We start from the raw sequence: 16,576 nt of genomic DNA, 5'->3' as shown, positions 1-16,576 counted from the left end.
AGTGTAAAAAGCAGAAAAAACGTAGTTTTTCAAATTATTGTGAAAAACTTTTTAATTTGAAAGTCTGTACCAAAGTTCACTATATTTGTGTAACACAAGAATCTGGAGGTCAATCCCTTAACTATGAAAAACTGAAAAATGTACACTTGTTGAAAAGTCATTTGTACACACAATGTACACTGTGAATTTAGTTGTGTTTTTATGCACAAAATTTTGAAACTAAAAACAAAATATTCATTTGTCAGAAAAAATGAAGAAAAAACGGCCTAATGTCAAAAAACCCTATCGAAATACAAAATGTGGCTTGTTTGTTTTTAATGAACTACGTTGTATTTTTCTTGTATTTCGTTAGTTTTTTAAATATAGTTCACACACTTACACCAATACTGAAACCTTATTGGCTTCCTCGACAAAAAATATAAGAGAAAATAAAAGAAAAATACATAGAAAATAAAGTAGTGTCATATAGGAGTTTGATTTGTTTGCACTTACAGCACCATTTTATTTGCAGGAGACTTTCACAGCTACAAAAATTAAGGCGGATTTACACAGACGCTTTGGTTGTTGTGTTGCATTCATTAATTCATCTGTCGGGCGAAGTATCGAAAAATTTACATAAATGCTTTGGTTGCGTGCCTACGCTTTGACAACGCCATACGAAAAACAATGAAACGCTGTACGTTATCTTTGCTTTAAAGCGAACAAAGCGTTTATATAATTTTGCCCTTACAAGCCAACCTAATAAAACCGCACTGCGTTTTTTTAGCGCACGCAAACAACCGGCGCTTTTTGTCCTAACCCAAATAAGCATGCGTTGCGACAATGTAAAGCATGTGTGCAAACGTCAAATCTAAATGCCACGCAGAATAAAAATTGGAAATCGAGTTAGGTTTTCACGCAGCAAAATCAATTTGGGTTGCTCTCATACAAGTTGTATGTGCATGAGACATTTTTGACAGAAAATGACTTGCGTGCGTTTATATTAGGTTGGCTTGTTATGCATTTGTGTAAACAGCCTTAGAAGTGAAATTTTTCCATGTTACACGCGTGGCGCTTTATATTTTGACTCTAATTTAAATAAATTTTGCTTTCCGTATGTTTCCGCATTGTTGCGGGCTACAAATCTTCTAGTATTCTTATTTCCGCGGAAATATATGCAACTATTTCATCTGTAAATACTACAAAGTTTTATTAAACTATCAAATGCAACTCAGCTTGAAGTACTCTTACGTACCAAAAATGCAACTCTAGACCTGAGATTTGCATCAGGTGAGCGAGGCTGTTTGTAGTTTTGACGTTTATCGCTTAGCTGACACACTTGTATAGGTACACTATGACTATAGTTTAAGGCCCGATTAATGGTGACTTATAACCATAAAACCATAACCAGATAAAACAGCTGCTCTTACCTCCTGAAATATATTACTCGATGTGATTTTGAAACGCTACTGCACCATCGGTCATAAAGTATTTGGTAAGGTATTCCCGATACTCGTATGTACTATTTCGGCCCCTTCTTCGAAATGAGTGTACTGTCCGCAGCGGACCTCCACAAGTTCTTAGTTCGTTCCTCCATTCTGCACTCGCCCATTCTCCGTCAGTGTAGTTTTCTGGGTAATACCATCGACTAGTATCGTGGAACATAATGAAATTATGCAGCACACATGCGAGACTATTTTTTCTGCAATTTCAGGATAAAACTCCATTTTGGTTTTCAATACTCTCCATCGCGCAGTCAAAATCCCAAATGCGTTTTCTATAACGCGGTGGGCCCGCGACAGTCTGTGATTAAAAACTCGCTGTTCCCTTGTCGTATTCATTCCACTATATGCTTTCATTAGATTGTTTTTTAAGGGAAATGCACAATCTCCAACGAAGAAATGCGGAAAGGGTTGTGACGATAATGGAAGAGGAGTATCTGGTGGAAGTGTTAATCGATTTTCCAACAGATCTTCCCCAAACCTTGTTGCATGAAAAATGCCTCCATCGCTTTGACTTCCATAAGCTCCTACGCTTACAGCGGTAAACTGGTATTTAGCATCGCATGCTGCGAACAATACGATGCTGAAAAACTGTTTATAATTAAAAAAACAGTGATCTTGACTTCGGAGGGCATTTTATAGCAACGTGCTTTCCATCAATAGCACCTTCACAATTTGGCATGTTCCTCATTTGGGAAAAAGTCAGTTGTTATATCTTTTTATTGCTGCTCTGTGGGTTCACTTAAATATATTGGGGAAAGCGTTTGCCAGATAGCCTCGCAAGTCTCCAACACAATTATCCTCACAGTGCTCTTTCCAATTTTGTGGCTCCAAGCTATTTTTTGAAAGGAATACCATGTGCCAAGTACCTAAAAATCATACTAATTAATACAATATACGATGCTAATATCTGGAAATTTTTTACTGAAGTGTAATTGATAAACGTTCTTCCACACCAAATTGTTGTTTGAAGCTGGTTAGTGATGGAGTCATTAGTTTTAGCAAAGTTTCATAAACCGGCAGGGACATTCTTGTATGCGCAAAAAACTCGCTTTCGTCCATATCCTTAATTCTTAAGAAAGTCTTTGGTGATATCCGGCTTGAGCCCTATTAGCATTAATGGGGCGGGCATGCCATCGTCTTTTTTGTCTTAATTTCCTTCTTTCAGCATATAACGCCATTATGCTGAGGAACAAGTTGTCAATTTCTTCGTCACTGCTCATGTTAGCTTAAACAGGAATAGATATATATGTTTTATTTACTTCTTTTCTTAATTATCCATTATATATAGTGCGGTTCATAGATGCGATAGCAAGGAATCGCCGGCAGACGAAACCCCAACCCAGGAGATAAGAAAATTATTGCTCTCAATGCCGAGATCAAGCAATTGGTCGACCAACAGACAAAACGGTAAGAGCACCTCAGGATATGCAACCGCTTTGCTGGTGTTGGTATATATGGTCAACCGTCAATCCCTAACAGACCCTACCAAATATAACGACAGAGTATTAATGCACTTCAAATATATATAAATCTTCGCCTATATGTAGTGATATATTTAATTAAATCTGTAAGAATACAGAAATATTTATTCATTTGTTAAACTTTTAATATGTGAACAGCTTACATTGAGATACTTGTAGATATGGGGCTTTATTCACCACCTAATTGTTTCACTATGTAGATATGCACTCAATTTGTTGCAATATTAATAAAAATACTATTAAAAATGTTTTCTTTTACTTTATTTTGATTACAAATTACCAAATTTTGCAATCACTTTACACAATCACTTTTTATAAACAACATTCCCAGCTCGCGACAGCAATGGTCAGCTGTTTACGGTTATGGCACCATTAATCGATCACAATAGAGATGGTTATGGATATGGGTATGGTTACGACTATGGCGTTAGGGTTAAGGAAGTTTGGCTTTTAAGCATTGTTTACTATATAGTTTGGCAGCTTAATTCGAGGTTATGTTGCGAATAGAGTGGAAGGCAATCGCAGGCCGTGAAAATAGGCACTCGAATGGAGTGGAATGAAGAACAGTAGGAAGACCAGAGTTGCATTGGATCAATCATTGCATCAATATTAAAGATAAATTTAGAAAAAATAATTAAATACTTGAGTATAAGCAAACATTTTCTTTCAATTACTGCAATTAAGGTGTCCTAGATGCTATATATTCCAAAATTATAACATTTTATGTCTGTTTAAAAATTTAACTTCAATTTCCCTAAGATTTCCGTAATATGGCCACTAGTGATGTTTGTGTGTGTGTGCAAATTTTTAGCGATCAGCTGTTAGTTGCGCTACTTGGTAAAGTTTACAATGGTTTAAGCGTAAACATCTATAGCGGGGAGTTTTGTACACATATTTTAAATTTTCCTATTTGGATACAATACGTTTAAAATTTGGAAAAGGATGGAATAGTGTATAATTCCATCACTCAGGCTACAATAGCAACCCTTTTTATCATTCGCATTCCGCGCGCATTCAATCCAATTTGGTGTCATTTCCTTCTGTGCACGATTTAATTGCAAATATTTTGTTTGCAGAATAGACTGTTGCTAGATTTTATTTTTTCTCAAAAAAAAAAAACAAAAAGTAAACCATCACAATGGGATTATTAGATTTATGTGACGAATATTTTGGCGAACGGGATATATATAAGCTGCTCGAACTGGAAAAATCTGCATTACCCAAAGATATAAAAAAGGCCTACTACAAATTATCGCTTCAAGTGCATCCCGATCGTGTTAAGGATGAGGAGAAATCCACTGCAACAGAAAAATTCAAAGTTCTATCAAAGGTATATCAAGTACTTTCGGATAAACAAAAACGTGATTTATATGACGAACAAGGCGTCATAGACGACGAAGATGATATGGAGGGTAAACTGAACTCGTGGTTGGAATTATGGCGTCAAATATTTAAGCCGCTCACTGTAGAGGACATTTCGAATTATCAAAAATCATACATAGACTCCGAATTGGAACGAAATGATATGAAAAAAGCATATTTAAATGGCAAAGGTTGCATAAATCATATGATGAATGAAGTGCCATTCCTTAATGTGGAAAATGAGCCGCGCATGCAAAAAATCATTCGCGAAATGATTGATGCCGGGGAAGTGCCAGAATTTAAAATATTTACCGATGAGCCAACTAATAAACGCCGTCGCAGGCACAAGAAATATGCACGTGAATCTGAAGAAGCAGAAGAGATTAAGAAAAAAATGCAAAACGATAATAATAGTCTGGAAAGGCAAATTATGGAACGTAATAAGTCGCGAGAGTCTAACTTTGATTCGTTCATGGATAAATTAATGGAAAAATATGGTGGCGAAGATGCTGAGGACGACTCAGAGGTGTTCGATATTTGCGGTAAAGTTAAGTCGAAGAAATCATCTTCAAGAAAGAAACCAAAGGGTACACCTAAGACGAATGGCGTAAAAAAAGGCAGGGTTCAAAAAAATCGCAAGTAGACTTGATGGTATAAATTTATAGATTTGTATTTAAGGATAAGCGATTCACTGTTCACTCAATTATAGTTTGTAAAATACCTATAAACATAATAAAATAAATTAGTTGTAGATTTATAAAAAAAATTGGTAATTAATTACACACATTATGTATATATATAACATGTCATGGAGGGTGGAGAAATTTCAGAAGTTATAATACATATGTGTACCGATGTGTATGAATTTGAGGTGCGCAGCGCCGGTGGAAGTCAGCCGTGCCTCACAGTGTTCCAAACCACATCGGATCTAATTAGGTAAATCACCGGCCCACCATCTGTGCGCACCGTTGGTACCAAATATTGCATTGGGTGAGAAATACAATCTACCTTGGTGTGGTGCGAGGCCAACCTTGAACTTCTGTTATTTTTTGGATAATGAAATTCGGTTGCCGGGAACTCCACCGTGAGTTTCAATACCCCTTCAAAGCCACTCTTAAATTGTCGCTGCATCTTAATATGACCCTGGCCATCGTAATTAAGATACAAATACACAATTACAATAATTGTACTAGCGGATGTCTACACAAGATCGTTTGGTACACAGATGTTTCGAAGATGCCAGGGACTAGAGTCTTTGGACCCAGATCCAAAATATCAGTGCCTCTGGGAGTACACCCGAGCATATTTGAAGCAGAAGTGTTCGCCATAAGTGCGCTGAGGTGAATCTTCAACACGTATACTCCGACGAAACACTTCCCACACTCTGTGGCAGTCAAACCACACTCAAGGCAATTTCGGAGATCGAAATAAAGTGAGCACTGGTCCTTGAATGTGTGGAAAAACTAAATAAATTAGTAGCACACAATGTAGTTCTGCTGGCCTGGGTCCCGGCCACAGGGGAGAGTAGGGCAATGAGCAGACAGACAGCTTGGCTAGAGATTCAGCGACTGCACAACCGATTGGTCCTGAGCCGCTTCTTCCAGGTAGCCCACAGGAAATAAGGCGTCACTTATTATAAAAAAAAGAGGGAAAGGAGACAATCGAAGTTACTCGTAGGAGGTTATAGTACAAATCACAATGACAGCCCTTTCGAAAAATAACCTAAGAATTCAAACAACTATTCTTACAGGACATTGTAGACAACAGCCATATGCAGAGATTGGGCTTAAAAGACGTAAGGCTAAGTTTTTGGGCTCACCATGACCAGAGCATTATCACATTCAATCCCTCAAGCCTAGAGAACTACTAGGCTTCATCAAGGAAAGCGACTTGGATCAGGTGCAGTAAAGGAGATTAGGGCACAATAGACCAATGGTCGCAGTGCAGTCCTCAATAATTATCAATCTAAGGGACGTGAACAATCTTCTGAAAACCGCAGTACGAATGAAATGTTTACTAGCCTGATCACAATTACGAGATGTGAATACAACTTTTCCTAGCATCAGAATAGTATGAAACTGTCTCCTTCATTTTATGCTTTGGTCTCCACTTATAGTTCTTGTTGTATTAACAGTGCTGCGCCCCATTCAATGAGCACGACCATTCACAACTTGTTGTTGTTGTTGTTGTTGTAGCAGCAGTGCTTCGCCACATCCAATAGATGCGACCGATCACAAATTGTCATCACAACTTATTGTTGTTGTTGTTGTAGCAGTGCTTCGCCCCACCTAACAGCCACGACCGATCACAAATTGTCATCAATATCCTCTAACGGGAGTCCAAGGAAACTTGCTGTTTCAACAGGGGTGGACCATAATGAAAGGGGTGTTAGAGGCGTTGGTTCCACGTTACAATTAAAGAGATGGTTGGTGTCATGTGGGGACACATTGCAAGCGGGGCATACATTTTGTATGTCGGGGTTGATTCTGGATAGGTAGAGTTTAACCTGTTACAGTATCCAGAACGAAGTTGAGCAAGAGTGACACGCGTTTCCCTTGGGAGTATGCGTTCCTCTTCCACAAGTTTTGGGTACTTTTCTTTGAGTACTGGATTCACCGGGCAATTCCCGGCATAAAGGTCCAACGCCTGTTTGTGGAGTTCTCCAAGGACCTGCTTGTGTTTTTTTGCTTCATACGGCTGGATTCTCAGGTGCCGTATTTCCTCAAAATGCTTACGGAGATGACTCCTTAAGTCCCTAGGCGGTGTTGGCTCATCAATCAGATGTCTCTTGGGATGCCCAGCTTTCTGGGTATACAACAAGAACTGTTTGGTTAGCATCTCATTTCTCTCCCTGATGGGGAGTATTCTCGCCTCATTATGTAGATGGTGTTCTGGGGACATAAGAAGACAGTCCGTGGCGATTCTGAGAGCAGTATTTTGGCAGGCCTGTAGCTTCTTCCAGTGGGTATTTTTTAGGCTAGGCGACCATATAGGTGACGCGTAGCACGTAAACGGCTGGCCAATTGCTTTGTATGTAGTTGTTGTAGCGACAAGGTTGCTCCCTGAAGGCTTTGGGGAGTGTTATCGATGTGATGGTCCTTTGCCGGATACAAATCCGGTACGCTCCGGTACCATAGCACCATTAAGGTGCTAGCGCGACCATCTCGGGAACGATTTATGTGGCCACATTAAACCTTCAGGCCATTCCCTCCCTCCCTACCCCCAAGTTCCATGAGGAGCTAACGAGTAACGAGCCATGGTTGACCGTATCAAAAGCTTTTGATAGGTCTAGCGCTACGAGTACTGTTCTATGGTGGGGGTTTTGATTTAAACCGCATTTATCTGGGTGCTGATGCCATTTAGCGCGGTGGTGGTGCTATGGAGTTTTCTGAAGCCATGCTGATGACAGGCTAGCTGCAAATTTGCTTGGAACTAGGGGAGCAAAATGGCTTCAAGCGTCTTTGCTACTGGCGATAGGAGAGATATCGGACGATACGACTCTCCTATGTTAGCTGGTTTCCCAGGCTTTAGTAGCGGGACCACCTTGGCCATTTTCCATTTTTCGGGTATGAAAAAGGTGGAAAGAGACAGGTTGAAGGCATGTGCTAAGTATTTGAAACCCTCTTTCCCTAGGCTTTTAAGCATCGGCATGGCTATGCCGTCAGGGCCCACTGCTTTGGATGGTTTAGCGTGACCAATGGCCTCTTCAACCTCTCTGGCGGTGATGGTATTTGGTGACACCCTGAATTTATGTTTATGTGCGTGTCTGTTGGCCCGCCGTCTATCTTTGTCGACCGTAGAATGCATTACATATTGACGGCAGAAAGCGCTCGCGCATTTTTTCCAATCCGACAGCACTTTATCGCCGAAGGCGATGGAAACTTTGTCATTGTGCTCAGACGGATTCGATAGTGACTTTACGGTGGACCAAAGTTTACCCACACCGGCAGAGAGGTTACAACCTCTTAGGTGCTCCTCCCATTTCGCCCTCTTGTGTTCATCCACAAGCAATCTGATGCGTTGGTTTATATTCCTTATTTGGGGGTCGCCTGGATCGAGCTGTCTTATAAGGTCACGTTCTCTCGCTAAATTTGCGGCCTCCGCCGGGAAGTGGGGCCAAATTTCGGGAATTCTCCCGGCGGGAATGAAACGTGCCGAGGCGGATTCAATGACCTTGCGGAAAGCACGCTCCCCTTGACGGGCATCAGTCGGGATAGGGAGGGCAGCAAAGAGGTTGTCTGTAAAAGATTTGTATTCGTCCCACTTTGCTTTTTTAAAGTTTACGAAAGTGCGTTTTTCTGTGACGATGAAGTCGGTGGTACGCTCGAACGAAATAAGTTTAGGCAGGTGGTCGGATGCCAATGTTACCATCGGCTGCCAGTTGGCGCAGTTTACGAGTTCTGCGCTCACGATTGAGATATCCGGCGAACTGTGACAGCTTCCTACCATACGTGTGGGGGCGTCACCGTTTATTGTGCAGAACGTCGTTTCTTCTATTCTATTATCCGCCAACATCTCACCCCTACTGTCCGCCCGCAAGTTTGAATGCCATAGATCGTGATGGACATTGAAGTCGCCTAAGATAATGCGATTGTTGCCAGTGAGTAAGGCGCTAATGTTAGGGCGGTATCCACTGGGGCAACAGGTGGCAGGAGGGATGTAGATGTTGAGGATTTCTAGGTTTGCATCGCCTGACCGGACAGATAGGCCTTGACGTTCTAAGACATTGTCCCTGTGGTCGATGCCAGGATCAAATATATGATATTGTACAGAGTTGTGTATGATAAACGCGAGGCCGCCTCCATTTCCGCTCATGCGATCTTTTCTGTGGACATTATATCCAAAACAGGTTTGCAGTGCAGATCTTGCTGTGAGTTTAGTCCCTTGAATCGTCCATTACGGTTTAACTTCAGAATTCTAAAGTGTATAGGGGGAGACGTCGCCACTCTTGGAGTAAGTGACGGGTGGCTACGCCTGGGTTGAGGAAGGCCAGGACGCAACTGCTGTTGTGGCCCTGGGACTGGGCGTCCTTTGGCAAGCATTGGAGTACACGGTAGATTGGGGTTTGCGACCTGGCAACATGGCGCAATGAAACCCGTCGGGGGGTTGCCGTCGCGGAGACCAGAACATCTAGGAAAGTGGCGCCGCCCAAGGCAGGAGCTGCATTGGGCGGATGTCGCAAACATATATATTCTGTGCTGGCAAACGGTGTAAACGGAGGTAGTGACTAAGGTCTGTTTCCCTGACCTACACGATTGCTGCCGGAAAAGAGGGGGGAGAAGACGGGGGCAGGGGCTGATGCTCAGCATTGCTACCGACTACTTCGGAGATAGTAGTTATGAGTGGTAGCAGCTGTTTGAGTTGTTGGCGCCGTGGGGCGCGAGCAGCAGCGGGTACTAGTTGTAGTGGGGCTGCTGGATGGTAGTGGGGGGGGGGGGGGGGGCGCTAAGGTGTAAACTACGGGACGTCCTTGGACGTGAACAGCAGGGAGTCACAAAAGATTTATAAAAGTTACGTGGACGTCGGGTTTTGGGATCAAGTCCAGAACAACCTGTCCAATGCAACCATCCCTTACACGAGACACACTGAACCGAGTATGACCGTCCTAAAAAGATTCTTTTCCGGCAGATGCAGCAAAACCATTTCTCAGGACCGGGGTCAGGAGACGGACCCGGATTGGATTCGATACCTTCCTGGAGCAAGAGAATATGGAGCAGACCCGCTGCAAGGAGCTGCTGGGTGGATGACAATTTGTGGGAGGGACGCAGCAAATTAAATGGGGTTACACTGAAATGACAGTCCTTGGTCGGGAAAAATCCCGAGTCGCTCCGGTACATAGAACCGACTGCCTTGGGAAGCGTCATCTTGTCATCAAAGTCCTCTAACGGGTGTCCAGGGAAACTGGCTGTTTCAACAGGATCGAACAATAGGGAGATAGGTGAAAAGATGGTTGGTGTCAAGTGAGACACATCGCAGGACATACATTACGTAATTCGGGGTTGATTCTGGACAAGTAAGAGTTTAACCTGTTACAGTATCTAGAGCGCAGTTGGGCCAGGGTGGGCCGTGTCTCCCTTGGTTGTTGTTGTTGTAGTGTGCTTTCTTCTGCAAGGGTAGGGTATTGCATATTAATAACGGGGTTCACCGGGCGCGTCCTGGCAAAAGCGTTTACCGATTCAGTGTGGCTTTGGCTTAGGGCCTGCTTATGTTTTTCTGGATCAAAGGCTGTGTTGGCAGGTGCCGAATCTCCTCATAGTACTTAGGGAGATGTTCCCTTAACCCGCGTGGAGGCGGTGCTAGATCAAGCAGTTGTTTGCTAGGATGTCCTGGTTTGTGACAATTTAGAAAAAACTGCCTGTTCAGCATTTCGTTGTGCTCTTTAATATTAAGCTCTTTGGCCTCACTATGTAGGTGGTGTTCGGGGGTCATAAGGAGACATCCGGTGGCATTTCTGATTGTAGCATTTTGACAGGCCTGCAGCCTTTTCCAGTATGTGTTTTTAAGACCAGGCAACCAAACTGATGACGCGTAGCTCATGAGCGGCCGGCCAATTGCTTTGTACGTGGTCAGCAACGTTTCTTTATCTTTTCCCCAGGTGCTGCTGGCAAACGACTTGAGAATTTTGTTGCGGCTTTATATACAATTTCGGTGGCATGCGCCTTGAAGATTTGAGTAAGATCGGACGTTACCCCTAAGATCTTTAGTTGACTTATAGTCGGTAGTGTCCCGCGAGGACAGACACCTTGTAGTGGTGCATGGACTTACGCCAATCGTAAATTGTTGCGAGCCGGCCGGATGGGGGCAGCCTGGCTACCCACATCCGGCTAATTCGCCGCGCATGCGAGTGGTAACCAGGAACTGTTACCTCCTAATCCAGGGTGTTATGCGACATCGTGCCCATTGGGCTAGTATGCGGCCAGGAGGTTTACAACACCGGCTATATTATAACGGCACCTTACTGATACCGGGCCGCCTTCGGGAGTAAATATGGCCTTACCGCGTCAAGGGACTCTGCCGCGGTGGACGAACCGAGTTTCCCTATATATTAAAATAGATCACTACGTTTGCCATGTCAAGCATGTGATCGTAAGAACAAGATGATGAATACAAACACAAATACAAAGAACAAAAACAAACCGCAGGGTGGGAAAGCAAGCTAAATGCCAAGAGCGGCGGTAACAACAAACGCCGCAGGGAAGAACAGGGCGAGAGAACCTACTCCCTGAGCCATCTAAACTTGACGGCGGAAGAACTTGCCATTTTTGAGGAGCATGCCAGGGACGACGATGACCAAACGTCCGGGAGCGAGACGGTCAAAAAATCAAAAAATTGACACGGCAGTCAAAATCCAGCACCAGAGTGGGCAGAGCACCACCAAGACGGTTAGCGAGGATAAACAACACAACGGTGGGTCAACCACCACCGTCGGGAACAATATGGCCAGCAAAATTCAACAGCACGGTGGGCAAAGTACCACAAAAACAGAGCAGCGTCAAACCACACAATGGTGGGTTTATCACCACCAGTTGGCCAAGCCGAGGAGAGGCTAGGAAAAGCGACAAGAGCCCAGGAAAGGGGCACCCATCCCCCCAAGGAACGGAAAAAAGCGCAGCCAGAGACAGCCCTTGCGAAAACTGGCAAAGAAGACCCCGAGGGGATATGGAAGAGCGGCGGGAGAGTCGCAAACGCTCACCCTCAAGAGAGAGGCATCGACACAGCCAGGGCCGTAGAGAGAAAATCCAGGCCCGGGACTAAACAATTTACGGGCCCCTATAAAAAATCCACTAATACATTTGATTAAGTTGAATTAATGACGTCTCATTCATGAATCATTATTCATGGATTCCATCAAAACAAAATTTTGCAACATCAACTAAATGATTTTTGGACTAAGAGCTGAAAATAAAATTATCACAAAATATTTACTATTTATACTATTTTATTGTAACGTAGAAATAAAATTCTCTTTTAACAGCCACGTATTGTTTTAAATAATCTTTTCTAGTTATTTGGTAACATTATAGGGTAATTGTTTAAATGATGTATATTGGAACGATTTTCCGTCATCCCTTGTCAAATTTGGTTTTGAGACAAACCGGTTTCGGCGTTGTGCCATCATCAGTGTCGATTTTCGTTCTGGTCTGTTGTTGTCATTTGTCCTGTATTTATAGTTCGTAGGTATATGAGCAGGTATTGTCAAATTGATGCTTGTGTATATTTAGTTATGTGTATGTGCTGTGTGTTCGTTCAGAACCGAGGGTGGTTTACTAATCGATTTGTGTGGCTGACTGGGGTAGGTAGAAATCTGTGATTTTAGTCGTTTGACCTTCTTTGTCGGTTTTTTGTTTTGGTGTGTTAATTGTTTTGTGTTTATTTGTTGTTGTGCGTTTGTCTGTTGTACCTGTGTGATTAAGTTGTTTCCTGTAAACAAGTTTTAAAGGCTCGAATATTGTGTCAGAAATGGTGTTTATCTGTTCGTTTATTATTCTACCGTCGAATGTTTTCTGTTTGTAGATTTCCATGTTTTCGAGTACGTTGAGACGTCGGCCCTTTTCTTGTATGTGAAGAACCCTAACTGTTTTATTGATGTTTGCTGGGGAACATTCATTCTCGACCATGTGATTCGCGAAGTTAGACTCGGGTATAATGTTTGGATTCCGTATTTTTTTGTTGTAATCTCTAATATGTTCTCTGAACCTCGTTCTTATTTGCCGTCCTGTTTGTCCTATGTAACTATGCTGGCATCCGCAGGTAAGCTTGTATACGCCGTGGCTGCTAAACGGATCCTCTGAGTTAATGTTAGTTCTTAGTTTTCGCCCTAGATTGTTCGATGTTTTGAATGCTGTGTTAATGTTGTATTTTTTAAAGAAATTTGCCAATTTATATGTCGCTTTTCCAGTATATGTCATAGTCGTCCAGCTATTATTTTCTTTTTCATTATTTCTTTTTGGTTCTCCATTTGTCCTTCTGAGCTTATCTACTAGTGCTTTTTTATATCCGTTGTTTGCAGCGATATTATATATGACCTCAAGTTCTCTCTTATATGCCTCTTGTGTAAGAGGTGTTCTTTCAAGTCTATGTACCAAGTGCCTTAATGCTGCATTTTTATGATGTTGAGGGTGATTTGAGGTATTGTGTATTATTGTGTCGGTGGCCGTTGACTTTCTATATATGACATAGTTAAATCTTTTGGCTTCTTTATCAATATTTATCGTGAGGTCTAGATAGTTGATTCCTCCGTCTTTTTCGGTTTCCATTGTAAATTTTATATTGCCGTGCTGTTTGTTGAGGTACTCCAGTACGAGCTCTTCGTTATTAGTAGTTAAAACGCATATTATGTCATCCACGTATCTAGCATAAAATGACACGCCTAATTTGGACTTCAGCTCCTGTATGTACTTTTCTTCCAGATTTTGCATGAACACTTCCATAAGAATTGCTGATGTGGGGCTTCCCATTCCAAGACCGTTTGTTTGTCTATATATTTTATTGTTGAATTTAAAATAGTTTTGACGTAAAGTGGTTCTTAGCGTATTTGTGATTTGCATACTTTTTACTTTGTTTTTTGTGTTATGAACTATTGTTGAGCTAACTATGTCCAAAGTCTCCGATAGTGGTATAGATGGGTATAGATCTTTTATGTCAAAAGATACCAATTTGCTGTTTCTTGTTAGCTCTACGGTCTCGAGTCTCTCTATTAGTTCTGTTGTGTTAGCTATTGCATATTCGTTCCTTAGCTCCAGAGTGTCTATCAATATCGTTTTTAAATATTTGGACAGTTTGTAACATGGTGCCGATTTAAAATTAATGATGGGCCTCATTGGCGTGTCCGGCTTGTGGATTTTTGGTAGCGCAACCAGTGGAGGAGCCGAAGGGTTCATTTGGACCAATCTATGTGCCATGTTAGAATCTACTATATTTGTTGCATTTTTTTATAGCAACTTTGATTTGTTTTTGGTATTCATCTGTGAGATCCTCTCTCATTCTACGACATTTCATTTCCTCTATGAGATCCTCGGTTTTGGATATATATTTCTCTTTTTCGATTAGCACAGTGGTGTTTCCTTTGTCCGCTTTAGTTGTGACAATATTGTTTTTCCTTAGTTTATGCCGTAGATTCTTTATTGTTTTCTCCTCTGTATTCGGTTTTTGTCCTTCCTGTGCTTTCACCTCCTTTCTTATGATTTCTCTGCACATGTGTCTTGCGTGCTCCTGTTCTTCCTGTGGTATCAATGATATTGCGATCTCCGCATCTACAATCGCTTGCTCCGTTTTTCTTACTGTATTCTGGTCCATGATATTGTGCTTCAGGCCCTTTTCGAGAAGTTGTGCCTCTTCCTTGGTAATGGCCACTGTTGTGAGGTTAACGAACTTGTCATGAAACTGGTGAGTGTTTTGGTTTTGGTTACCCTCTCGTCGTCCTGCCAGCTTGTCCAATTTTCGGTTCAGCGACCTGTATTTTTGTTGTAGTTCCTGATCGACCTCTGTCTTAATGCGGTCGAAGCATTCCATTAATACAGTCGTAGGTAGTTGTTCTGCCAATCTTAAATGGATAGATAATAACTCGGCATTTATCTCATCCTTCTTCGAGTATAAGCTTTCCAACTCATATTTTAAAAAATCCTTTTCCGCTTTTCTAACTGTTTTCCTGCTAGATTTGGTATTTGCCTTTATTGTTATTTTTGCGAATTTCGGAGTAACATTCAATTCCAGGCATTGTTTGTTGAACCAAATGCTCGCCTTTGCTTTATATATTTTCAGTAGGCGTCGCTTGTAAATTGTTAGTAGTCCGTTCGCGTTCAAGTTAAAAGCCTGACAAGCAATAACTGACTTATCTTGTTTGGTTGATTTTCCGACAGGGTGGATAAATGATGTATATTGGAACGATTTTCCGTCATCCCTTGTCAAATTTGGTTTTGAGACAAACCGGTTTCGGCATTGTGCCATCATCAGTGTCGATTTTCGTTCTGGTCTGTTGTTGTCATTTGTCCTGTATTTATAGTTCGTAGGTATATGAGCAGGTATTGTCAAATTGATGCTTGTGTATATTTAGTTATGTGTATGTGCTGTGTGTTCGTTCAGAACCGAGGGTGGTTTACTAATCGATTTGTGTGGCTGACTGGGGTAGGTAGAAATCTGTGATTTTAGTCGTTTGACCTTCTTTGTCGGTTTTTTGTTTTGGTGTGTTAATTGTTTTGTGTTTATTTGTTGTTGTGCGTTTGTCTGTTGTACCTGTGTGATTAAGTTGTTTCCTGTAAACAAGTTTTAAAGGCTCGAATATTGTGTCAGAAATGGTGTTTATCTGTTCGTTTATTATTCTACCGTCGAATGTTTTCTGTTTGTAGATTTCCATGTTTTCGAGTACGTTGAGACGTCGGCCCTTTTCTTGTATGTGAAGAACCCTAACTGTTTTATTGATGTTTGCTGGGGAACATTCATTCTCGACCATGTGATTCGCGAAGTTAGACTCGGGTATAATGTTTGGATTCCGTATTTTTTTGTTGTAATCTCTAATATGTTCTCTGAACCTCGTTCTTATTTGCCGTCCTGTTTGTCCTATGTAACTATGCTGGCATCCGCAGGTAAGCTTGTATACGCCGTGGCTGCTAAACGGATCCTCTGAGTTAATGTTAGTTCTTAGTTTTCGCCCTAGATTGTTCGATGTTTTGAATGCTGTGTTAATGTTGTATTTTTTAAAGAAATTTGCCAATTTATATGTCGCTTTTCCAGTATATGTCATAGTCGTCCAGCTATTATTTTCTTTTTCATTATTTCTTTTTGGTTCTCCATTTGTCCTTCTGAGCTTATCTACTAGTGCTTTTTTATATCCGTTGTTTGCAGCGATATTATATATGACCTCAAGTTCTCTCTTATATGCCTCTTGTGTAAGAGGTGTTCTTTCAAGTCTATGTACCAAGTGCCTTAATGCTGCATTTTTATGATGTTGAGGGTGATTTGAGGTATTGTGTATTATTGTGTCGGTGGCCGTTGACTTTCTATATATGTCATAGTTAAATCTTTTGGCTTCTTTATCAATATTTATCGTGAGGTCTAGATAGTTGATTCCTCCGTCTTTTTCGGTTTCCATTGTAAATTTTATATTGCCGTGCTGTTTGTTGAGGTACTCCAGTACGAGCTCTTCGTTATTAGTAGTTAAAACGCATATTATGTCATCCACGTATCTAGCATAAAATGACACGCCTAATTTGGACTTCAGCTCCTGTATGTACTTTTCTTCCAGATTTTGCA

At 41.6% G+C, this 16,576-nt stretch overlaps 1 protein-coding gene and 1 long non-coding RNA gene across 2 annotated transcripts in view; one reads left to right on the top strand and one right to left on the bottom strand.

The window, feature by feature from the left end:
• Nucleotides 1–3,267, bottom strand: part of LOC137236563 (uncharacterized) — a 29,359-nt gene extending 26,092 nt beyond the window's left edge. The window contains exons 1-3 of the long non-coding RNA XR_010948491.1: nt 3,109–3,267; nt 2,407–3,049; nt 1,410–2,350 (exon numbers count right to left, since the gene is read on the bottom strand). This is a non-coding gene — a long non-coding RNA (uncharacterized lncRNA). The remainder of the gene's footprint in view (nt 1–1,409; nt 2,351–2,406; nt 3,050–3,108) is intronic.
• Nucleotides 3,268–3,804: 537 nt separating this feature from the next.
• LOC137236813 (J domain-containing protein CG6693-like) lies at nt 3,805–5,093 on the top strand. Its single transcript, XM_067759823.1, has one exon. It carries the CDS (start codon nt 4,104–4,106, stop codon nt 4,968–4,970), a length of 867 nt encoding a protein of 288 aa, XP_067615924.1. The 5' UTR covers nt 3,805–4,103; the 3' UTR covers nt 4,971–5,093.
• Nucleotides 5,094–16,576: the final 11,483 nt, after the last annotated feature.

This window comes from Eurosta solidaginis, chromosome 1 (assembly GCF_040869045.1).
Source record: "Eurosta solidaginis isolate ZX-2024a chromosome 1, ASM4086904v1, whole genome shotgun sequence".
NCBI classification, from domain to species: domain Eukaryota; kingdom Metazoa; phylum Arthropoda; class Insecta; order Diptera; family Tephritidae; genus Eurosta; species Eurosta solidaginis.
The sequence above is the reverse complement of the archived record's forward strand: the minus strand, read 5'-3'. Positions and strand labels throughout refer to the sequence as shown.